Source organism: Ostrea edulis, chromosome 3 (assembly GCF_947568905.1).
Source record: "Ostrea edulis chromosome 3, xbOstEdul1.1, whole genome shotgun sequence".
NCBI classification, from domain to species: Eukaryota; Metazoa; Mollusca; class Bivalvia; order Ostreida; family Ostreidae; genus Ostrea; species Ostrea edulis.
Genome location: NC_079166.1, coordinates 53,713,032 through 53,740,277, shown reverse-complemented (window position 1 = coordinate 53,740,277; position 27,246 = coordinate 53,713,032). Strand labels below are relative to the sequence as shown.

General features: G+C 34.4%; 1 protein-coding gene across 1 annotated transcript in view; it reads right to left on the bottom strand.

Moving 5' to 3' along the window:
* Positions 1 to 5,756: 5,756 nt before the first annotated feature.
* Positions 5,757 to 27,246, bottom strand: part of LOC125675676 (uncharacterized) — a 104,717-nt gene continuing 83,227 nt past the window's right edge. The window contains exons 19-21 of the mRNA XM_048913455.2: positions 8,690 to 9,394; positions 7,458 to 8,175; positions 5,757 to 7,315 (exon numbers count right to left, since the gene is read on the bottom strand). Of these exons, the coding sequence (XP_048769412.2) occupies positions 7,309 to 7,315; positions 7,458 to 8,175; positions 8,690 to 9,394 (1,430 nt within the window). The 3' untranslated portion in view covers positions 5,757 to 7,308. The remainder of the gene's footprint in view (positions 7,316 to 7,457; positions 8,176 to 8,689; positions 9,395 to 27,246) is intronic.

Below are 27,246 nucleotides of genomic sequence, written 5' to 3'. Positions count from 1 at the left end.
ACAAACATGCAAACTGTAATCTACACTCGCTCATTCACACTTGCAATTACTCTGTGTACCTTCTGTATCAACAATAACAGTATAATATATACATACACACACATAAATATATATACACACATAAACATACATATACATGTATACACATTCAAAGATAAATGTAATTATTTTATTTTTCATATAAATGTATTTTGATTTTCAACAAACTACTTGTCCATTATATTATCATACAATGCCCATTTACCAAACATTTTGGATTTGCTATGAAATACATTTTTACAATATTTTTCTAAATTTGTATAGTATTTAAACAAATTAATTGCATCTGACAATTTGGGTTTTGAGTCCCGTGATATGGAGTAATAAATGTGCTTTTTTGCTAACAAAAGAAGAAAATTTTCCAAACAACTTTCATCAACATTGCCTAGTAACACACTTCTTTTTGTGATTTTATAACCTTTGACAAATGCATTGTACCATTTCACAAAATCTCTCCAGAAGGCAGATACATACATCCAGTCATAAAAAATATGAGTGACTTTCACTTTTGCAAAATGAACATAAGTCATTATCTACAAGTTTAAGTTTGCGAAGGAAAGAGTTTGTAGCTACATGTATATAACACATAAGAATACGGTATTGAAAACAAATTATTTTTTTTGTGTGTATAAAGATGCATTCATATAATGAAATTCCCAATATTTTTCTGAAATAGTTTCACTGAGATAAGCTTCCCACTTCTCTCTTTTGAGTTGTGGGACTATGAACTCCCTTTCCTTCAAAACTTGATATAAAAATTTAACATAAGAACTAGAGTTCATTTTCTGTACAATACACTGATTTGGACTCAACAATTCATGATGTACTTTGCATTGTTATTAAAATCAGCAATTTGTCTTTTAATTTCAATCCCAAGGTGTAATAACTTGCATTCCCAAAGAAGAAAAAGATAGACGCTATATAAAATATTGGCGACTAATATCATTATTAATGTTGATTACAAAATTGGTTTTAGTGCCATAGCAAATCGTTTAAAGAAAGTACTAACAAGTATCATAGGTGACTCTCAGAAGGGTTTTATAAAGGGACGGTTTATTGGTGAAAACACTCGTTTTTTGTATGATTTGATTGACTATCTAAAAAAGGAAAATCAGCCAGGATTGTTATGATTATTAGATTTTGAAAAAGCGTTTAATTCATTGGAATGGGATTTTATTGTAAAGGCACTCAGGTCCTTCAATTTTGGGGAATCTATTGTAAAATGGTTTCTTACTCTATACACCTCTAGTACCAGTTGTATAATTAACAATGGAAACTTATATAAATTCTTCAGTCTTGAACGAAACCGTAGACAAGGAGATCTATTGGTACCATATATCTTTATTATTACAGTAGAATTGTTGGCAAAAGCGCTTAAAGAAAATCGAAATATTAAGGGTGTAACTGTGGCTGGAAAATAAAATAAATTAGGCCATGCAGTATGCGGACGACTCTTTTTGAACGTTAGATGGCAGTGAAAAATCACTTAGAGAATCTATGAGAGTTATTGATATGTTTAGAATGATTTCTGGACTACGTTTAAATATTTCAAAATCACAAGCAATTTGGTTGGGGAGCAAATCAGGTTCGGCGGAAACTTTGTGTAATGATCTGAAAATAAAATGGGGAAATAGCAATTTTAAGCTCCTCGAAATAGTATTTACAAAACATCTGGAAGACATGACTTTAGGTAATTATCAATCTAAAATCAATGCCATTAAAAATTGCTAGGTTTGTGGACTAAACGGGATTTAACTCCAATAGGTAAAATCACAATTATCAAAACTTTAGCACTCCCAAAGCTCATACACTTATTTTCAGCATTGCCTGACCCACCTAAACAAGTACTGGAAGAGTTGAATAAAATATTTTTAAAATTTATTTGGGGATACAAGGTAGAAAAGTTGAAAAGAAATACAATTGTGGGTAATTATGATGAAGGGGGCTAAATGTGGTACATTTGGCATCTTATATATCTTATATTAAGCTGAAATGGGTCAAAAGGTACCTTGCTGATAATGAGGGTATAAGGCAACATATGTTGCATAGCATTTTAAATCTTAGAAATGTGGATTTCATTTCTCACCTATCCAAAGAAAAACTTCATGAATTTGTAAATCATATTGACAATGTGTTTTGGAAAGATGTGTTTAAAGCTCTATCAAGAGTTAAAGAAAGCTCTCTTTGCGTTACAGATTATTTGAATTTAGATATAAGAAACTTTGTTGATGTTAAATAATGGAATTTTAATACAAATTGGGTTGACAGAGGCATTATGACCTTGAATGACGTAGTTTTGCAGAATGAAACATTCAAATACTTTACTGATGTAAAAGATGTGGTTGGTACAAATAACTTTTTGAGCTATTATTGTCTTATTTCAAAAGTACTCTACCTACCAACTAACTACCTCTCTTCCTGAAGTTGTACACGTTTAAAAGCACAACCGATATTTGTACGCAGATGCGGAAAAACATAAATTCGAAATTTCCTCATTTCATTTTTCAAACTTCTAAAACTAACCACGGCATAGGTATTGTGTGGGTCAAAGTTCAAGGTCTATGGGTCAAACAAAATGGCTTATCAATTCCAATGTGTTTTATTCACCGTTTTCTTCTCTTGAGTTTGATGAACGTCTTAAGCAAAATCATTTAATGCCCTGCTGAAAAAGGTCTTGGTATCTAAACAATCTCTATAAAACGATAGTAGTTTACCAGGAATAAATGGAGGGGGAAGTCCTGCCATGGGGGGAAGTCTGACTCTACAACTAGTGATAGAGTAGGTCTTCCCACAGGGTCCCCGGGGGCTCTCCTGCTCTAGAGTGAGCCTTCCCCCAGGGGGAAGGCTCACTCTAGAGCCAGGCTTCCGGGGGAAGGCTCACCCTAGAGCCAGACTTCCGGGGGGAAGTCTCATTATGGGGGACGGCTCACTCTACAACACCTGTTAGAGGCCTCCAGTGGGTCCAGTACGAAGCCCTGGTGGGGGCCTAGGGGTCGAAGTCCCCGGAAGCTCCTGGATTTTATAGGGCTTGAAGTACGTCTCCTATTCAGTCCTTTGTACTATTTTCTATCATTTTTTATAAGGTGAAGTTAATGAAATGACGCAAATTTTAAGGGTTTTTCGAAAAAATTAAGTTATCCCAATAAAGTAATTCAAGAAATCAAAAGATTTTGTCATTTATTTCTCCGGGAGTGGAAGAAAGTATTGCTTCTTTAATCGTTTAGTACATTTTTCGAAACAAGATACCACGATTTACCACCCCCCCCTTAAATCCGCCACTGAATTCATACATGGCGGTCGTCACTTAATTTATACATGGCGGCTGCCAATTTCAAAAAACAATTTAACTCATATTGCTGATTGATTATTTTGGAAAGAGTTAGAAGAGTACAAACACGTAGGACCGTTTTTCAAAGTGGAACCAGGAGGAGACATTGCCTTCTACAATTGTTGACAAGCAGAAAAGGATCCTAAAAATTTCTCTTTCCCAAACTTCATACTCCTAAATTGGAGGGAGGGGGATCCGTCCATCCTTAAATTCATCAGTTCATTCATTATTACATTTTTATCATTCATTACTACCACCAAAAGAATAGGACGGGGCCTAGTCAGCCAATTAATCTTATTTCACATGTGAAAATAACTTAGTTGGCATAGGAAAAAAGAAAGAAAAAAGAACGTTGTTTAAAAAGTGAAGGGTCGGGACCCTGGTTCTACATGTACGTGCCTTATGCGTTGGTATATTAAGTTCACTATACGGTTTACAGGAATGTACAAATGAAGATTTGCTCGTGCGCGAATCTGTAGACGTTTAATATATATATTAACAGCCCAATCGAAAAAAATAATGCTCTTAATTGTATATTAAATACATATTACTAAGTATTGGAGAGGGAGATTAACGTGTTTGATTGATTGAGAGAGAGAGAGAGAGAGAGAGAGAGAGAGAGAGAGAGAGAGAGAGAGCGAGAGAAAGAGCGAGAGAGGAGGGGGAGTTGGATATAAATCAAGTGGCGGCCGCCAGTTAAAATGAATACTATTTCTATACCCTGGCACCTATCGGCCTCCGTATTAACGTCTCTCGGCAGGAAATTGTAAATTTTACGATCTCTGGAGTAGAGGTTCTAACTCCAGGGCGGTGCCAAAACTTGGTATATGGTGTTGGTGTGTAAAACATTTAATTGAAACTGGATGGATATTTAGAAGTCGCAAGTAGCCTTTTACCAAACGTGCAGCTTTCATGGTCTCGGGGGTAGGGTTTTGGTACCAGAGTTGGGTCAAAATAATCATAGTAAATAAGTGTCTTTATCTTTTGAACGTTTGCTGATATTACTAGATATAAAAACTGAATGCATATTTGGGAAAAGCAGATAGGGATGTACTGTGGAATTTTTCAACCCTAGAGTTCAGACGGGTCCAAAATAATTATATAGTGTTAGATAACATATAAACATATGCGGTCTTTCATCAACATGGGCAATTTCGAGTCCATTGTGTTCTTTAAAAAAGAACGCATCTTGTTTTATTTTGAATATTTTAGATGGGTATTTCTTTATAAGAAGATTTTGTTTTATGAAATTGGAAGAATGAAACAATTTTATATCTTGTAAATGAACAATTCACGTCGTTGTTGGATTTGATTTGATCCTTTCTTGTAAGAATGGCTTATTATGGGACTGTTAAGTTAAATAAATGAAATGACCGCGTTTTGCAGTAACATACATGCAAGTTGAAGATAACGAACAGTGATCAATCTCATAACTCCTACAAGCAATACAAAATAGATAGTTGGGCAAACACGGACCCTTGGACACACCAGAGGTGGGATCAGGTGCCTAGGAGGAGTAAGCATCCCCTGTTGACCGGTCACACCCGCCGTGAGCCCCATATCTTGATCAGGTAAACGGAGTTATCCGCAGTCAAATCAGTGTGCCAAGAACGGCTTAACAATCGGTATGAAACACGTCAGACAGCATTTGACCCAATGCGAGGTTGTATTGACGAACTAGATCGTTATAACGAGCATAGAATTTGCGAAATGCTGACTTCAATCGAGACTGTTGAAATCCCTGTACCATCAACTTGTTTGTCAGTAGCTTACCTCGATTTAAAAACCGACTATACCCAGAACAAGCTCTTGCATATCGAATCAGTTGAGATACACAAACACCATATGCAGGTGATAATGGAATATTGCTACATAAATGTGGGAAGTTGACGATGGAGAAGCTGAAATCATCCCGTTTGTCATACAGTTGAGTTGTCAGTTTGCCGTTAATGTCTACTTTCAATAAAATATCTAAGTATGAAGCAGAAGTGGACGACTCTGTGGTGTTCTTTATTTCGAGCTCACAGGGATATATCAAATCGACATATGAATGAAAGCTATCATTGTTAATAGACAAAACGTCATCGATATATCTAAAAGTCGAATTGAAGGTCACAGTGAGAGATTTTTTCTTCTCACGTAGAATTTTTTGAATAAATTCTGCTTCATATGAATATAAAAACAGGTCAGCTAACAAAGGAGCACAATTCGTGCCCATGGGAATTCTAACAAACTGTTGGAAGACCTGATCACCAAAGACCACGAAGATATTGTCAATGAGGAACTCTAGCATATGTTTTATTTCAACTTCAGAGTACTTGTGCGTGGAATCAAAGTGGTGTTTAACAACATTGCTTACAACATTGTGTTGGAATGAATTACAAACTCGTTTTGATATATGAAAAGCATCTCCTTTTATTAAACAACATTTAAGAGGAATAATGCTTAGTCTTTCCTTAATGTTGTCTCAAAATACCATGCAGAGAAATTATATGTTTAAAGGAACATCTAACACTCATAAGTGAAATAATAGTAACAGCCAAAAGCACAAAGTTGAAAAGCATAATTCTAAATGTATATGTCAATAATCTCACAAATGTTCTCAAATAATTCCAAAAGAATTCTCCATCATGTGATAAAATACCTCATCATATCTCAATCAAATCTAAGTGTATTTCTCGACAATCTCAATATTTTAATTCGATAAAAATGCTAAATCATCTGATGAATTCTAGCATATATACTTCATTTCTGATCTCATGAAATTCAATGTTCTCAAATGATTTCAAATGCATTCTCATTCGTCTGATGAAATCTCAGAAATACGTGTGTGTCTCATCATCTCAATCAAATGTAAGTGTATAATCTCATGTCAAATCGGATTAATCTCACTTACATTTCTAAGTAAATTATATTGAGCTTTTAAAATTGCTTTTACTTTTAATCTACAAGAATTAAATTTCTTAAAATATGTCAAAATATATTTCCTTTTCTCAAACAATTTCTTAACTAGGTCTAGACCTTCACTGTAATAACGATTATATATGAAATACATGATTTTATATTCACTGTACGTGTAATATAAATGTATCCAATTCATGGACTCATGCTACCCTAGGTGAGGATTAAGAGAGGGTTTTCGCATGCACTTTACATTTTGAGTATTCAAATATGTTATATAGTATTATGTAACAATAATAATTTCATCTTTATATGACCTAGAAACCCACTACTTGGGGTAGTTTTGCCTCTAGTAGCGTAGCTTTTTGCTTCATACAAATTCTAAATTTGATAATATCACGCCAATACTTTTGTCTATTGCTAATTATACATGTACTATACAACATTATTTACTGTATTGATAATCAGTACATTTATATGATTTTATAATTACTGTACTATAAATGTCTCCAATTCAGGGGGTGGGGGTGGTACCCTCGGTGAGAATTACATTTGGCTATCAGCGGATACTTAACCCCAACCAGTCCATGTGTTACTTGATAATAAATGTTTTTCAATTGATTCAAAAACAAATTTGTGATTGATATATTATATTTTTACATAAACTAATTTCTACTCAATTTACTTGAACAAAGAAAACATATTTAAATTTCGTATTGGTCTTTTAAGTTCTATCAAAAAGATAAATATTATCATTAATTCTTTCAGAAACGGCACCGTAGGAATTTGTTTTGTCCACATACTTCCCCCACTTAATAAAATCAATTAGATTAGCGTAAAGAAAAAATTAAATTATCGGGGAAAATCAAGCATGAAATATACAACAAAAATAAGCATTCTTGTTTCTTCAAAGGGTCTTTTAAATCCATTAAAACAATATCTCTATATTGTCTGTAACTAAAGTCTGGTAGTTGCATAATCAAAGTACTAGGATGTTCAAAGAACTCCACTGCTGTCAACTGTACTTTGGATTTCGGCATCTATTTCCTTCGTAAAAGATAAAACAAAAATGTTTCTTAAATTTTAGTCTAGCAGAGTTGATAACAATAAAATGAAAGTAATCAGCTCCATAATAAATAAAATATGTAACTTCTATATGATCATATGATACTGCAACACTATACTTTACCTTAATTCCTCACTGTTTCCAAACATGCATGCAATCATTTGCTGCCGTACAAGTCGTAAACGATTTCTGCGATTGCGTAAATGTAGCGATTCAGGTGTAACTGATCCATAATACAGACTCTTGGCTGCTAAAGCAGCCTGTACAACATCCAAAACAGCAGCCACGGGAAAAAAGACAGATTCTGCTTCAACGACTGCTCTGGACAAAACTCTGAGGACGATAAGTGGTACAGATCCTACTCCCCATAAACCGCGAAGGAATGGTATTACTCTGTGGAAAGACTCTTCTCCTGTTTGGGATACATCCAGCTTTTGCTTCAGTTTTTCTAAATTATGTTTTAGGAGGTTTGAAAGTATATCCATTTTTATTTCGCAACGCTTAAGTGTCTCTTTCCTGTTCCTACTCAACACCATCTCAGTAAACTTGGCTCCAACTGACGTGACGGTTCCTGCACCTGCAATAACACCGCCAGCTATGGCTAAGGAAAGTGCCATACCTGCTGTCACTGGAGCTCCGAGTATACCAATCGCTGTTAAGACAGCTCCAATCATGCCGATGGATGAACCAGTGATTGTAGCAATATTAACACCCTTCCGCCTTTCCTCTATTTCTTCGATGATTGATATCAAGACCAATTCAAAGGCATTGACCCATCTCAACCATTCATTAAATGCGGCTTTTGTCAATAAAAGTTGCTGGTTAGCTTTCATATTTGTATCTGTAAGTAAATGCAATTCATTTATAATTATTATTTATTACAATAGTTCTGAACATTTCATTGGTGATTGTTTTGTAACTACATTACTTGGTTAAAACAGGTGAAGGTCGATCTTATAAATCCTATCGATAATACAAACCCCTGGACAATATTCGACCCAATAACAGGTTATATTGACAATCAAGAATGCTAGATTTAAAAGAGAATAATTGTATCTATCTGCTATACGGTGCAAATTCGATGACATGAAACTATTTCAAATTTGGACAAGATTCAATTGATACTGAATTGGCATTAACTGTTATGATTACACCTAAATCAGAAATACAAATATATATCTAGACCTGGATGAAGATATCACGAAGCAGTTGGAATTTGAAAGAAGTCCTCTAGTAAAGAAAAATCCAAACCCCAATTCAGATTGCATAATATATTATGCATTCCCTTAAGTACCAAACTTGGCTATCCGGACATTAATATCATTACCAATAGCTACAGTGCACATGCATCTTACCTGATATATTTGAAACGACCAACTCTCTTTTTGAAACGTCTGGAATTCGAAGACAGCAGTTGCAAATTTCCCACTTGGGAACAACTCTGTAGAATGGCCCTGTGAAAGTTTTATATAGTGTAATGTAGTGTTTTCCTCTTTTGCACACATTTTTCGCCTGGTTTTGAATGGCATAATCTTTGCGGTCGTTTGTTTCGAATTCCTCCCAAACAGAAAATAGTTTTTCGTCATCCTCAATAATCTTTATGACAAAAATGGAACACTGAAAAATGTTTGCTGCAGCTTGAAGTTGAAGCAAAGGCATTTCTATTCCATCTGTAATCAAGTTAACGCACGATAAGATGACAGTTTTAGTATCTTTCAGTGCTTCCTTTTGTTTTAAGGCCTTCAGTTTATTTTGCATAAGGTCCATATAGATACCGGCATTGCATTTTATGTCTTGGACTAGCAAATTCCTAATTAATTCATGGTGTTCTTCTGTGCCAAACACTTCCTTGCTGAAGCATCGACATAATGAAAAGGAAGAATCCGACATTATATCTATCATTCTTTCACTCATATTATCACTTGTCGAAATAATGCTCTCTGATGCGGTTGAAAACACTGGAATCCGACGAAAGTCAGCTGTTGTATAATTTTCAAGTGGGATAGATATCTTAAAAGAATGTCGCTTTCCCTTTTTGAACCTTTTCTCGTGAGGATTTTCTGAAATTATAGTTAGTAAAATCATAATTATTTCAAATCAACAGCATTAAAAGGACTTTTCCACACTTTACACGAACTTTCCTCATTACAAATTAAAGGGACTGATTCACGATTTTCCTCAAAATTTTCTTTTTCATTTTTAATGATCAAAATCTACTGTCTAATGTGTTTAAAAGATTTCACATAAAAATTAAGGTTATACATTATCACAAAAGAGAAAAGTTTAGAGAGTTTATAGTTTGTTTTGTAAGCAAAGATTGTGGTATGTTATTGTTTACGAAATTTAAAAACAAAATGGATTTCGATCTAAATTTATTATATCTTTCACATTTCAAGCATTTTTGGGGTGAAACATGTTATCTAAAAGTAAAAATTTGTGACTATGTAAAATTAAGATGCTTTATATCACAAAATCAATATTTCACTTGTTTGTTTGTATACATAAAATGACTCGAGTCTTTGTTTACATAACACAGATTTAAGGCTAAAATATTGCTACCATTCTTGCATTCAGAATGTTGGCTGTCAATATTAAATGAGTTATATTTTCAATGTTTAACATCAAAAATGAAAAATATTTTTATCGTGAACCAGTCCCTTTAAAGATTATTAGACTATTTGACATCATAAACAGTTACTTCTTCAACAAAAGGCCTCTGGGCCACAACACTCACCTGAGTTAATCTGGTCCTAGTGTTATTCAGGTATTTATTTTTAAAAGATTTTTTAAAATCTTTATTTCTATCAAAAAATGTTGAATAACCTAACCTAGACCTAAAGGATCACAATACAACAGAAAATTAATTTAGATAACACAACCATGCCTCAACCCAATCTGCTTTACTGGATAAGACTAAGGCCACAAGGTCATATATCATGATATGATTTATCACACAACAGCACCTTCCCTAGGTTCATAACACAGGTTCGAAAACAACGATACGAACTCGTAGCACAGGTTTATAACTATGCAATTTTGGTAGGTCAATCATTCGTGCGCCACATAAACAAAACAACATATCATCCTTTGATATTGTTAACATTGACGGTAAAAGACTTTGTTTTGTCACAAAGGTTGTTCCAAGAGTGTTTTGTGTCTTTTATGAAGTGAAATTAGTTTCCAGTTTCTTCAAACCGTTACGTGGCGACGACGTCACAATCGAATTGAATGCAAAAAAAAATTTAAAAAAAATTCTGTGACTTTGAGGTTGTAAAATAAACAGTAAATTGATAAAATATGTGCGTTTAATGATAGTTCTGTGATAAATACAATTTTATACTCGAGCTTATGACATGAAATTCGTAACTGGATTTGAATATTTCCCTCGTCAAGGCTCCGGAAATATTAAATTCGGTAACCCATTTCATAAATTTCTTATGCTATAAGCAATCGTTCAAGATCATTAATATAACCTTACCATAAGAAATATACATGTATATACAAATAGTTCAGGAGATATTGAATAGGTCAGATCTTTATTAACAAGAGGCCCATGGGCCACATCGCTCACCTGAGTCACCTTGGTCCATATCAGAAGACTTTCTATATATATTTGCATGTAAAACCGTAGTCCTTATCATGGCCCCAATCTACCCCTGGAGGCCATAGTTTTCGCAAACTTGAATCTACACTATGTCAGAAATTTTTCTTGTAAATGTGAACTTCTTTGGCCCAATGGTTCACGAGAAGAAGATATTTGAAGATTTTTCCTATATATTTGTATGTAAAACTTTGATCCCCCCTTGTGGCCCCATCCTACCCCCAGGGGCCATGATTTGAACAAACTTGAATCTGCACTATATCAGAAAGCTTTCATGTAAATATCAGCTTTTCTGGCTCAGTGGTTCTTGAGAAGAAGATTTTTAAAAAAAAAATTCCTATATATTTGTATGTAAAACTTTGATCCCCTATTGTGGCCCCATCCTACAACAGGGGGCCATGATTTGAACAAACTTAGCTCTGCTCTATGTTAGGAAGCTGTTCATGTGAATATCAGCTTTTCAGACTCAGTGGTTCTTGAGAAGAAGATTCTAAAAGAATGTCCCTATATATTTGTATGAAAAACTTTGATCCCCCCTTGTAGCCCCATCCTACCCCAGGGGCCATGATTTGAACAAACTTGAATCTGCACTGTCAGAAAGCTTTCATGTAAATATTAGCTTTTCTGGCTTAGTGGTTCTTGAGAAGAAGATCTTTAAAGATTTTTCATATATATTTGTATGTAAAACTTTGATCCCCTATTGTGGCCCCATCTGACCCCCAGGGGCCAGGATTTTAACAATTTAGAATCTGTACTATATATCAGAAAGCTTTCATATAAATCTCAGCTTTTCTGGCTTAGTGGTTCTGGGAAGAAGATTTTTAAAGATTCTTTCTATATATTTGTATGTAAAACTTTGACCCCCTATTGTGGCCCCATCCGACCCCCGGGGGCCATGATCTTAGCAATTTATAATCTGCACTATATCAGGAAGCTTTCATATAAATCTCAGCTTTTCTGGCTCAGTGGTTCTTGAGAAGAAGATTTTAAAAGATTATTCCTATAAATTTGTATGTAAAACTTTGATGCCCCCCTTGAGGCCCCATTCAATCCCCGGGGTCCATGATTTTAACGAACTTGAATCTGCACTATATAAAAAAAAAAACGAAAAAAAAGAAAGAAAAAAAACAAAAACAACTTTGACCCCCTATTGTGGCCCCATCCGACCCCTGGGGGCCATGATTTTAACAATTTAGAATCTGCATTATATAAGGAAGCTTTCATATAAATCTCAGCTTTTCTGGCTCAGTGGTTCTTGAGAAGAAGATTTTTAAAGATTTTCCATATATATTTGTATGTAAAATTTGATCCCCTATTGTGGCCCTATCCGACCCCCGGGGGCCATGATTTTTACAATTTAGAATTTGCATTATATAAGAAAGCTTTTATATAAATCTCAGCTTTTCTGGCTCAGTGGTTCTTGAGAAGAAGATTTTTAAAGATTTTCCATATATATTTGTATGTAAAACTTTGACCCCCTATTGTGGGCCCATCCGACCCCCGGGGGCCATGATTTTAATAATTTAGAATTTGCATTATATAAGGAAGCTTTCATATAAATCTCAGCTTTTCTGGCTCAGTGGTTCTTGAGAAGAAGATTTTTAAAGATTTTCCATATATATTTGTATGTAAAATTTGATCCCCTATTGTGGCCCTATCCGACCCCCGGGGGCCATGATTTTTACAATTTAGAATTTGCATTATATAAGGAAGCTTTCATATAAATCTCAGCTTTTCTGGCTCAGTGGTTCTTGAGAAGAAGATTTTTAAAGATTTTCCATATATATTTGTATGTAAAACTTTGACCCCCTATTGTGGCCCCATCCGACCCCCGGGGGCCATGATTTTAATAATTTAGAATTTGCATTATATAAGGAAGCTTTCATATAAATCTCAGCTTTTCTGGCTCAGTGGTTCTTGAGAAGAAGATTTTTAAAGATTTTCCATATATATTTGTATGTAAAATTTGATCCCCTATTGTGGCCCTATCCGACCCCCGGGGGCCATGATTTTTACAATTTAGAATTTGCATTATATAAGGAAGCTTTCATATAAATCTCAGCTTTTCTGGCTCAGTGGTTCTTGAGAAGAAGATTTTTAAAGATTTTCCATATATATTTGTATGTAAAACTTTGACCCCCTATTGTGGCCCCATCCGACCCCCGGGGGCCATGATTTTAATAATTTAGAATTTGCATTATATTAGGAAGCTTTCATATAAATCTCAGCTTTTCTGGCTCAGTGGTTCTTGAGAAGAAGATTTTTAAAGATTTTCCATATATATTTGTATGTAAAACTTTGACCCCCTATTGTGGCCCCATCCGACCCCCGGGGGCCATGATTTTAATAATTTAGAATTTGCATTATATAAGGAAGCTTTCATATAAATCTCAGCTTTTCTGGCTCAGTGATTCTTGAGAAGAAGATTTTTAAAGATTTTCCATATATATTTGTATGTAAAACTTTGACCCCCTATTGTGGGCCCATCCGACCCCCGGGGGTCATGATTTTAACAATTTAGAATTTGCATTATATAAGGAAGCTTTCATATAAATCTCAGCTTTTCTGGCTCAGTGGTTCTTGAGAAGAAGATTTTTAAAATTTTCCCTATATATTTGTATGTAAAACTTTGACCCCCTATTGTGGCCCCATCCGACCGCCGGGGGCCATGATTTTAACAATATAGAATCTGCACTACCTAATAAAGCTTATCTATAAATTTCATCTTTTCTGGCCCAGTGGTTCTTGAGAAGAAGATTTTTTAATGAACCTACCCTATTTTTACCTTTTCTTGATTATCTCCCCTTGGAAGGTGGCCTGGCCCTTTATTTTAACAATTTAGAATTCCCTTTACCTAAGGATGTTTTGTACCAACTTTGGTTGAAATTGGCCCAGTGGTTGTTGAGAAGAAGTTGAAAATGTGAAAAGTTTACAGACGGACAGACGGACGGACAGACGGACGGACGGACGGACGCCGGAGTACGGGTGATCAGAAAAGCTCACTTGAGCTTTCAGCTCAGGTGAGCTAAAAATAGGTCAAACACCAAAGTATAACAGGGTCATACAATAAAGAATTTATATATTGAATATGAAAGTTCTACATTAAATAGTTAAGGTAGAGCCAATCCTCGGGAATAGAAAACTCACTACTCGTTGGATAATTTCAAAATAAAGGTTTATCTCCCTCATGCACAGCTCTGATCTTTCGACGAATTTGACTCCACGCTTTGGCACTCTGATTGTGTCTTTAGTTCTTACAAGTTTAATGTTATTTCGGATTTCCAATATTTCGGCTTGAGCATTATATTATTTGTCGAAATACGCATCTGGTGCATCAAAATTGGTACCATATAATATTTTCATTATGACCTCTGGGTCGAAGCCTCTGCTGGTGGACAGTTAGTCTCCGAGGGACTTTAAAGCACAATAGTCAAGTACTTTGTTACTAGCTTAAAAATACGAATGTATATTTAATTGCTGTGACAGAATTTAGAAATTAATTTCAAAATTAAGAATTATCCCCCTCATACATAGCTCTTATCCTTAGATGAATTTGACTTCGCCTTTATGACACTTTGTTTTTCCCTTAAAAAAGCGCTTGCAAGTTTATTGTTATTTTCGGATTTCAAAAATTTCGGTTGAGCATCATTAAAGAGACATTATTTGTCGAAATGCGCATCTGGTGCATCAACATTGGCATCGTACAAATTTTACATTATATATATATATATATATATATATATATATATATATATATATATATATATATATATAAAGCATAGAAATAGCAATGAACTCTTAAATGAACATAACTGCCCTAGGTGAAGAAATATTTAATATAAACCACAGAAAATTTCACTTTATTTGGATACCCACTTCCGCCCCTACACGGGGTTCCTATATATATTCCTAAACAGTTCAGGGTCATATATGTTAGGTCAGAATTTTATTAAAGTCGATGAAATTTCCAGGTCAAGGTCATTAGATAATACACCATTGCATCCCATAAAAGGTCTTGCCGTAAAAAAAATGTGTATCTAAAATATCAAAGCCCTAGCTTAAATAGTTCAAAAGATATTTAAAAAAAAAGATTTCCTATACATTAGCATATAAAACTTGATCCCCTGTTGTGACCCCACCCTACCCCCGGGGCCATGATTTGAACAAAATTGAAACTGCTCTATGCTGGTAATATTTCATGTAAATGTCTTTTCTGGCCCTGGGATTCTTTAGAAGACGATTTTAAAAGATCTACCCTATATATCAGCATTTAATACTTTGATCCCCTATTGTGGTTCCAATCTATCCCAAGGGACCATGATTTGAGCAAACTGGAATCTATTCCATATCAGAAAGCATTTGTGTATATTTCAACTTTGCTGGCCCAGTGGTCTAAATATTTTTCCGATATATCAGAATCTAAAATTTGATCCCCCATTGTGGTCCCACCCGACCCCGGGGGACCATGATTTAAAGAAACTAGACATTACTCTATATCAGGAATAAATTTGAATACCCTTCATCCAAGTTGATTAAAATTCACCCAGTGGTTTCGGAGAAGATGAAATTATGAAGTTTACGGACATTCATCTAAAATGACTTAGTTAAACACTACTCGAATTCTACACACAAATGCTATGGTATTGTTATTAGAAAGATACTCTAATAGTCTTCTTTCAGATCTTCCAATAGTATATTGGAAATCCCATAGATACAAAGTGTGCCCCTTTATTAGCTGACCTGTTTTGTATTCTTGTGTGGCAAAAGAAATACGCACTTTAACTCTACAGTTTTCAACTCGTATATTTCAAAAAGTTTTGCAATTTTGTTAATGATATTTTTTCATTAGTAATTGATAATTAACTTTAATACCAGTGTTAATTGATTAATTGCTCTGAATTACAACACCTTTTAATTAGGGGTAGAAAATATGTTACTTAAAACCAGACTTTAAAACGTCATCTATTTTAAAATGCTTATTAAAATAAATAGAAAATCATTTTTAAAATGTGTCAAATTACTTTATTTTATTGCGTAAAATAGTTAATCTTCATTTGCAGTTGATCAAAGAGTGAAAATTGTAAACATATGACCTCCCTCCCCGAAACTTCAAAACATTTGGTATATGATACCTGTTAAAAGTGTTTCACTGGGGGAAAGATGTTTTATATATTTTCCGTTTCCGATTACTTTCTACAGTGAAATATGCAAGTTTAACCCAACGTTTAGAGTTACCTCTCGTTGTTTTGTGAATTAAGTCCATTTTCACGAAAATCAATACATACATTGACATAAACAAATCATTTAAAAATGATAACTTTTAAAAGTTGACCGAAGGTAGGCGGCGAAACAATACTATTGTTATATATCAAAAAACGTGTACAGGTGAAGTAAACACATCTTGGTGTGACCTTCATCTTAACATTCAGATACATATATGTCGATGACATTTTATCCATTAACAATTCTTATTTTCATTTGTTTGTTGATTCGATATATCCCAGTGAAGTTGAAATAGAAAAAGCACTCCTGTTAACCTATAATAAACTCCATGTAATTGTCTCTAATGTCGTTTACACTAAATCGAAACTGACTTTGCGCTTGGTTTTGGCTAATAAAGGTGTATTTCATTGAACATGATACACAATCTGTAAAATTTCTAGCTGTTTGAAATGTGAAAAAAAGCCAAATTTACTTGGGTTGTTAAAGTTTTTAAAAATCAATTATGACGTTGAAAAATATATTTTTGTTGAACATTTAGCTCTGATACATTTGATTCTCATTTGATTATCCCTGGGAACAGTGGAAAACTATGCTGGAAGTGTGATGGTATTGTATGTACATGTATGTAATATAGTTTATATGTCCAAAGTCAGGACTGCATTTTATGTTGCTTTTTTAGCTCACCTGAGCTTTTCTGATCACCCGTTGTCCGTTCGTCTGTCTGTAAACTTTCACATTTTCGATTTCTTTTACAGAACCACAAAGCCAATTTCAACCAAACTTGGCAGAAAGTATTCTTGGGGCAAGGGGATTAGTTTTTTTTTCAAAGGAAGGGCAAGGTATTTTTCCAAGGGGAGATAATAATGAAATCGCAAAAATACTCTGAAAAGTTTTCAAATCTTCTCCAGAAGCAGTAAGTCAATTTCAATCAAACTTGGTACAAAGCATCCTTGGGTAAAGGGAATTCAAGTGTGCTAACATTGAGGGTCATACTTCATTCAAAGGGGAGATAATCACAAAACTAGTTTGGGGTCATTTAAAGATCTTCTCAAGAACCACTGGGACAGAAAAGTTGAAAATTACATGACAGCTTCCTTATTGCAAATTCAAATTTGTTCAAATCATCGTCTCCGGGGATAGGATGGGTCCACAAAGGGGATCAAAGTTTTACTTGAGAAAATGTATGAAAAATCTTCTTAAAAGCCACTGCGCCAATTTCAGTCAGATTTGGTATGAATCATTCATGAGTGAAGGAGATTCAAGTTTGTTTAAATGAAGTGGCATGCCTCCTTTGAAGGGGAGTTACTTACACAAATTCAAACGTAGTTTTGGATAATTTAAAAATCTTCTTCTCTAGAACCACTGGACAGCAGTATTTGTTTATTCATTTAAAAAACCATCGTCTAGCTGAGTAGCTCAATAGGTTAGCACGTCGACTGCTGAACTGTCGATCGCGCGTTCGAGTCCAGCTGGGTTTTTTTTCTCTCGGTTTGCTTTCTACTAAAACTGTATTTTTTGACTACATAAAGTAAATTTGAAAGTTTTCAATTTCAAAATATTGTACATGTCCTCCACTTTTCATCCATATATTTCTCTGGTGTAGCATACTTCCTTAAACCTCTTCAATACCTACGACAGTGCTTTCTCCTTCCATACTTCGTTCATTGATATAAACACTACCTTATATGGGTACTTATACATATGAGATGTCTACATCAATATAAATCGACAAATTCAGATATATCATTTCAAAAATCTTTAAAACGGTAGAATAGTGTCTCACAACTCGCGAGTTACAGGTTGTAAGTCTATGAAACCTAAGGGTTGTAGCCCCCCCCCCCCCCCCTTCTCTCTCACGAAAAAATCGGAGAGGTCTATATTATTGCAGCTAATTATACATATGTGCAGGTTTTGATGTTGAAATATTTTGGAGAGGTATCTTTTATGATTAATACTGTATACTAAACAATATATTTTTCACTGTTTGTAATGCGAAAAAATATCGAATATTGAATTGATAAACTATTAGAAAATTGAACATAACGTTGAAATATACATATCCATTATAATTTTAACTGTTGATAAATTTGAGTCTCTCTAGTAACAGTGGAAAACATGCTGGAAATACATTGACATTGTCTATATGTACAGACAAAAATGAGATAAAGCCCTGTATATTTATGGGGTTTTTTCTTTTCTAAACCGTGCAAATTTAATAAAAAAAAAAAATTCTGAATCTATGTATGTGTGAGCCATTTGTGCAAGTTAGTAGATGGGAGTATTTCTGTACAAAGTATACACATTACATGCTGTGTAATAAAATATGCCGAATTGAAAACAAGATAATCATGGACCCCTGGATCGATTGATTGTTAATATGTTTATTTTTTAACGTCACTCTATAATTTTTCACTCATATGGAGACGTCGGACCCTGGGAACCGCAGAAGTAGTATGAAGTACATAAAAGGAGTTGGCCGGTCACACTCACCGTGAACCCCATATCTTGATTAGGAAAACGGATTAATACGAAGTCAAAATCAGTATGTAATGAACGGCCTAACAATTGATATGACACACGTCAGACAGACAACATTGGAACCAATGAGAGGTATTTGCAAATCAGATCATCAAAAAGTACAATTTGTGAAATGTTGATATCAAAGGAGATTGTTGAAACCCTAGGAACATCAACTTATATGTCAGTGCACACAGTAAACATTGTTCACTTTAGCACTTGCTGCTACTGCAATATCATAGTCCGATATATATTTGTTCTTTTCAGTCTGAATATCCCTGTTTCTTAAGTACACTGGTTTTTGTGTACATTCCATTGTCATTCTTTGAGTTGTACACGTCTGGTTGAACACACTTCGATTAAGAGCGTGAGCTGATCGTAAGTAGATACTCAGTATTCACAAAGTAAACACAGTATACAACAAACAACAATTCAGAAAAACACTCCAAAAAGACTATCCTGGGGTAGAGTATATACGTTGCACACAAATGGCACAGATTTTGTTTTGCAAATCCCATAGAATTATACGAAAACTGTCAAAAACGACGGAGCAAAAGGAACACAGCCGTTCTTCTCTTGCTCGTCACGTGACAAAGCGGAATCCATAAGTAATGCAGAGACTGCTCTCGACGCAAAACGGATTGGAAATCAAATCCCTGTCTCCGATGCATGGTTGGATTCTCGGGATGAAGTTATGAGGTCCAAAATCAAGCAGTGTGAAGAATTCCGCGAGGCGCTTGGTAAAATCAAGAAAACCAACATCTTGGCCGAGGCAACGTGGGACACATACTGGGGAACGGGGTTAAACAATGTAGGAATCATGCATACTGTTATGCAGCGATGGCCCGGTCAAAACAAGCTCGGACGCATGCTAGACAATCTGGCGAGACAGATGCAGGTAAACAGATCAAATTCGAAGCAACGGAGTGGAACCCGAACCAGCAACAAGTGTACGTCAGGAAAGTAAACAGTCAATAAATGAATAGATTGAGATTTATTTCTGTTAATTGTAAAGGGCTAAATACCACTGAAAAGCGTACTAAATTAAACACATGGATTTCAGATAGTCATTTTGACATTATTCTTTTACAGGAAACGCATTATATTGAAAAAAAAAGACTATTGCTTATAATGCTAGATGGTTTGGAAAATCAATACATTGTATTCAGACTCTCCCTACAGTAGAGGGGTCTCCGTTCTTTTTCGAAAGAATTTGGTGTATGAAATATTGAATATTATGGTGTCCGGATAGGGCCATTTGCGAAAGCGTGACTGCGCGTTAGTCACAACACGCCGTCACGCCAACAAGCAACGCGCCTTCGCGCTCTCACGACAACAAGCAACGCGCCTTCGCGCAGACAAGCAACGCGCCTTCGCACTCTCACGACAACAAGCAACGCGCCTTCGCGCAGACAAGCAACGCTGCGCGAAGGCGTAATGCTTGTTGGCGTGAGAGCGCGAAGGCGCGTTGATTGTTGTCGTGAGAGCGCGAAGGCGTGTTGCTTGTCTGCGCGAAGGCGTGTTGCTTGTCTGCGCGAAGGCGCGTTGCTTGTTGTCGTGAGAGCGCGAAGGCGCGTTGCTTGTTGGCGTGACGGCGTGTTGTGACTAACGCGCAGTCACGCTTTTGCAAATGGCCCTATCCGGACACCATAGAATATCCAAAAATCTAACGATGGAAGAAAGTTACTACTGAATATTAAATTTGACGACAAGATTATAACAATAATAAACATATATGCACCTAGTGATATAAATGCAAAGTGTGGCTTTTTTAAACGTCTGCATATTTGGATAAAAAAAAAACATGCGGAGTGTCAAGAGAACATGCTCATAGCGGGTGATTTCAATTGTTCTTTAGATGAAAATAAACAAGACAAAAGTGTGAATATTTTAAATAGTATCCTAAATAAGTTGGAGCTCAAAGACCTGTGGAAAATATTAAACCAAATAATAAAGGATATAGCTGGTGCAATGGTGAAAATATAGCTACGAGTAGAATCGATTACATTTTTAACTTTTTGTTATCAATGTAAATCTTTTTGCTTACAAAAAAATCCCAGGATCTCTTTCAAATGGTGTTAGATTGTCAGATCATTTAATTCTACAGTTCTGTCTGATTATAAATGAAAAGTTAAGAGGACCGGGCTATTGGAAATTTAATGTCTCGCTGATAAAAAAAACAAACCAGGACTTCGTCGAAGAAATGAAAATATATATATCAAATCACACTTTCAATGAAGTAGAACCGCATGAATCATGGGAAACTCTAAAAAGAAACATACATGTAAAAATATTCTGTATAGACTTTTCAAAGAAAATAAATAAATCATATAAAAGTAAGTTAGCCTATTTACAATCGAAAATCAAAAAAATTGAGGAATTACCTGCGGATAATATTGACATGAATCAAAAACGAAATTTAGAAAATGAATTATCAAAGCTTGTAGATAAAAAAGCAAAAGGTGCACAGGTTAGGTCTTGGGCCAATTTGATCGAACAAGGAGAAAAGAATACCTCGTACTTCTTGAATTTAGAAAAGAGAAGACAAATAAATAATGTAGTTAAAGCTTTAAGAGAAAAAACTGGTGATATCATACTCGATGATGATGACATACTAAACAATATGTGCAATTTTTATGAAAATTTATATAAAACAAATAATATACAAACCACGGATGTCAATGAATATTTAAATACTATAGACTTAGAATTTACATTCAAAGATAAGGAGAAAAATGAATTAGAAATATTTCCCTCACTTCAGGAATGCTCAGATGCACTCTTAAATATGAAAAGCAATAAATCTCCTGGTCTTGATGGAATACCATGTGAATTTTATCAAACATTCTGGGAAGAAATAAAACAATATTTCTATTGTGTTTTACAAAGTATTTTTGATTTAAATACAATGTCTTTTACGCAGAGATTATCATTGATTACATTGATTTATAAGAAAGGAGACGAACAAAACCTAGGAAATTATAGACCCATTAGCCTTACCAACACAGATTATAAAATAATAGCTTTTGTATTTGCCAGGCGTTTACAAAAACTGGTAGATGATTTGATATCAATAAATCAAACAGCTTATATAAAAGGAAGAAATATCGCACTAAATGCAAGATTAATTTTGGACATGTTTGATTATTGTGAAGAAAATAATCAAGAGCTTATACTTTTATTTTTAGACTTTCAGAAAGCCTTCGATTCAATTGAGTGGAATTTTATGTTTGAAGTACTGAAAAGATTTAACTTTGGTGAAAATTTTATTAAATGGATTCACATCTTATATGCAAATCCAATCTTCAGAATAAAAAATAATGGATGGATATCTAAAACTTGTATGATGCATAGGCGCATAAGGTAGGGATGTCCGGTATCAGTAATCTTGTTTCTCTTTGTGGCTGAAATATTAGGAATTTCAGTTAGGAATAATCCCAGCATACATGGGTTTCAAAAAGAAGGAATGGAAAAAGACATTACGATAATACAGCATGCCGATGATTCTACCCTTCCAATGGAAAATGAAAAGTCTTTAAAGAAGGCCCTCGAGGTGATGAGTAATTTTAGTAATGTTTCGGGTATGAGGTTAAATATGTCAAAAACAGAATGCATATTAACTGGACCTTTAAAAACAGATTTAAGAAAATTCATAATGTTTATGTAAATGTTTCATGTGTAAAAGCATTAGGTGTATATATTGGCCATGATAAAGAAATGTGCCTGAGAAATAATTGGACAAAAATTACCAGCGACGTAGATAAGCTTTTTGAATCTTGGAAAACAAGAAACTTGACCATTTTTGGGATGGTTTGCATAATTAATAGTCTCGCAATATCTAAAATTATATATATAGCTTCGATATTAAACCTACCAGATTCAAACATTATCAAAGAAATCCAAAGACTTATTTACAATTTCATTTGGAATAAGAGAGATAGAAATAAAAGAAATACATTAATCGGAACTATCATTAGTGGAGGCATTGGATTTGTATATATCTTATCAAAAATTAAATCTTTAAGAATATCATGGATTAAGACAATATTAGATAAAATAAATCCATTATACCATTTTGTGAATAGCATATGTTTGGAAAACAATTATGATATTGACTATTTAAGTAAAACTAATATTACTGATATCAAACAGTATGAGATAATGGATAGATTTCCTTTGTTTTACAAGGAAATGTTCGCATATTTTAATGAATGCAAGGGTAGAAACAGGCTAGATTGTTTGAACAATATACTGAGGGAACCATTATGGAGTAATAATATTGTGGTATTTAAAAATAAACCTATATTTCTAAAATCATGGCTAAAGAGTGGTCTGAAATACGTGATTGACGTGGTTGATTGACGTGGTGGATGAGAATGGTATTAAGCCGATGGAATGGTTTACAGATAAATTGATTTGCAAGAAAAACTGGATTTGTGAATATAATATTGTAAAAAATGCCATAGGAAAATTACTACAACCTTTCGATGTTCAAAATATAATATATGAAAATATACGTATAAAAGATAATTCATACTTTATACTGCTAAATCATGGACTTGTACGCGTGAAAGATTTTTCAAGTAAACTGTTCTATGATATTTATCGGGATAAGAAATTTGTACCTCCTCTACACCAAAATTTTTATTCTAAAAGCTTCAATGTTTCAAAACAGTCTTAGAGTGCAATATATAAAAAAAAATATGTAATATTTTTGATACCCACATTGCTGATTTCAATTACAGGTTGTTGAACAATCTAACCAGCAACCGAGTTATGTTAAAGAAATGGAGTTACTGATACGGATTTATGTTCACTATGTAAGGAAAAAGAGGATAATGAGCATCTGGTACTGAAATGTAAAAATGTTTGTGAAATTTGGAAAATTGTTGAGAAAACATTGAATTTTCAAGTTTCAAGGAAAAACATTGTTCTTGGTTGTTGTTTTTTTGGGGGGGGGGGATCAATGAGAACTTTTTAAATAATCTTTTATCACTAATTGCATGTAAAATTTACAAGTATAAAATGTATTGTAGAATATTAAACAAAAAAGAGCAATCTTATGACATTCGAAATCATGTAAAGGGAATCCTTGAATTCAATGTATCTGTATACAAAAAATTAAACAAGGTATCTTTTTCGCATATTCTTGATAGTATTGTAAAAACAATTATAGTCTTATATATTTATATTACAAATTGTGTTGCATGCTATTCATATCATGTACAAATAGAGTAAAGGGAAATGATATACCTTCCCTTTTACATGACAACCCAGGGTCAAAATAGACTTTTTGGAGTGTGAGAAGGGCCCTTTGGGTAGTTGTCACGAAATACTTTAATATCCTCTAGAAATGATGTACATGTATTTATATTTGTATAACTTTGTTCTCATAGGATTATATAATCTTGTATTTCTCTTAGTTTTTTTTTTCCCTTCTTCTTCTACATCCTGTGAGATGTCATAGGGATTATATATTGTTATTTAGGTGGAGCTTAGTCAGGGCCCCATCCCTGGGAGCTTTCCACACATTTTTTCTTCTATCATTTAGTCTATTTGTTATATGTTATAGTGATAGGTCTGGGAAATAAAAAATGTCATAAGCCAAAAAAAAACAAAAAAAAAAAACAAAAACAAAAAACTTATATGTCAGTGTCTGCTTTTTTTTTTTTTTTTTTAGAAAAATGAAAAATGACCATACGCAGAACATGCTCTCACACATCGAATCAGTTGAGAGACAAACTTCATTTGCAGGTGATACTGGAATATTGTTACTTAAATATGGGAATAGGGAACATTCGCCGATTTCACCCTAATAGATGTCGCCACTGTTCTAAAGATGGTTACGCGTGCGCTTGATATCGCTGCGATGCTTGAATTTCTATTGTTTACAAAAGACGTTACTAGTGACTTGCTCGCATTTTCGATTCAAGCGATTAAAATGCCACAATATTGCTACTTACCAGGATACACCAACTCTGGAGGACACCATTTTCCATCGGATTCCGAATTGCGTTTAAAATGTATAGTGGCAGTTCGGAGAATATATGAGAGAACTAAGCGTCTGTGGAAGCCAGGAAAATACGATGGTGTGTGCCATGGCCATTTCCGCTCGAGTGACTATAGAGACCAGCTGGTTTATTACGTTATTATCACCTTTCACTTTTGTTTTATATTGCATACTTTTAATATTCAAGCATTTTGGTTTTGTTTTGTTTTTAACATTTGTGTCAAGAGTTCGTGTTGCTTTGTGGTTCTTATTCTACCATTTCAGATTATACATTTCATTTTGATGGCTGGTTCATTCCACAAGACAAGAGGCAGACTTGTTATCCTAGTGCACCGACTTAGAAGCTGGTCTTCTATCATGGTTCAGTCGCCCCACACGAAGGAGCAGGTCTCCATCATCAATATAAATGCATTGTACCAATGGTGTTTACCACAACACTAGAGTAATACAGTTGCAGTTATTTTCAGTTCATTCTCGACATAAAATATTTGTTGTTTGTAGTGTTTAAAAAATGTGAATTTGTAGTGGAGATAGATTTGATAGAAGGTTAATTAAATATCCAATTTAAAAAAAAGGGGGGGGGGTAGCAAATACTAATTTCACAAATATTTGTCTCAACTTCTAAGACTCCAAATACTTTGTAGGGGCCAGGTCATGCCTCAAAGAAAATGCAGTGCCCTCAGTATTTCCATGTCACAAGAAAACATCAAATGTGTTGGATATAGAGAAGTCACCAAGGGGCAAGAGATACAAACACCGAGCATCATTACTTGCAAATGACCTTAAAAATTTACAGCTTGATGAATTTTATATTCAGTGTCAAACTGAAGTTGTGTCAAGCAATTCCTATGAAAAAGAATGTGATGTGGAGAAGAACATGTCACAGAATGTCTGCCATCAAGAAATTCAGTGTGAAATTCTTATGCTTGATTTTCAAAAATTTTATATTGAGAATTTTCGATCTGATAACAAAATTGTTAATTACTATACAGGGTTTGATTATTATGACCATTTCATGATGTTTTTCCATTGTCTTGGACAGGCAGCTTATGAGCTGAATTATACCTGTTCACTTTTGCACCCAAAAGATCAACTTTTCATGATATTAATGAAATTAAGGCAAGCAAAGGATGATATTGAACTTGCCATGTTATTCAAGATGTCAGTCACCTGTTTCAAGGGTAATTGTTACTCGGATATTTTTTTTTTATATTTTCAGTTAAAAGAACTTGACATCTGGCCATCTAAACAAACAGTCAATGAAACCATGCCAGATGATTTCAAAAGAAAAATTCCTAACACAAGGGTCATTTTAGATGCTACAGAGGTTCCTATATAAAAACCTGTCCATGTCCAATGTCAGAGTATAACTTGGTTTAATTACAAGCATAAAAATACTCTTAAAACAATGATTGGGTGCAGTCCTAGGGGGGGGGGGGGCAGTCACTTTTGTATCGGATTCTTTTGGTGGTTCAGCTAGTGATGGACAAATCATTGAAAAATCTTGTGATGTTTGATAAAGGTGATAGCATTATGGCAGACTATATTCAGACTATGACAGAATATATAGTCCCTAATGGTGCAAGATTTATTTGCATGTCAAGATGTTATGGTGAATATCCCTACATTTTTTAAAGGTAAATCACAATTAGAACCCCAGGAGGTTGTCAATGACAGGCGTATGTCATCAAAACGAATCCATGTTGGAGGGTAATTGGATTAAGTAAAAGTGTCAAGATATTGAAACATGGAATTCCACGTACTAAAATTCCTCTTGGTTTCAGAATTGTATTTATCTGCTTCGTCTTATCCAATTTCAGGAAATGTATTGTTAATAAAACTGCATAAATACACAATAACTGTCATGGCTGTAATTATTCTATTTATCAAAACACCATGCCAGATTGTCTGTTGAGATAAACACATAATAATGATAGATGTGATAACTTAAATTATATTCTCAAAAAGGCAGCATCAAAATCCTAGTGGGGTGTATATTATTTTTCAAAATTGAAGAGAAACAATGGCACAAATGTGCTATTGAATTTTTTTTTTTACAAATTAAGTTTGGTAAAATCTGTGTATTTGAAAATTCAATGACTAGTGCTAACATTGTAATGGGGGCCAGTATTGATAGTCCCTAAACATGCTTCTCTTGAACAAGAGGCCCAAGGGCCACATAGCTCACCTGAGTCACCTTCACTCATGTTTAAAGATTTTTCCTATATATTTGTATTTAAAACTTTGATCCCCTATTGTGGCCCCATCTAACCCCAAGGGGGGACGATTTGAACAAACTTAAATCTGCACTATGTCAGGAAGCTTTCATGTAAATTTCAGCTTTTCTGGCCCAGTGGTTCATGAGAAGATTTTTTAATTACCCCACCCTATTTTTGTCATTATCTCCCCTTTTAAAGGGACATGACCCTTCATTTGAACAAACTTGAAAGCCCTTTACCTAAGGATGCTTTGTGGCAAGTTTGGTTGAAATTAGCCCAGCGGTTCTTAAGAAGAAGTCGAAAATGTAAAATGTTTGGCTCAGGTGAGCTAAAAAGTAGTTC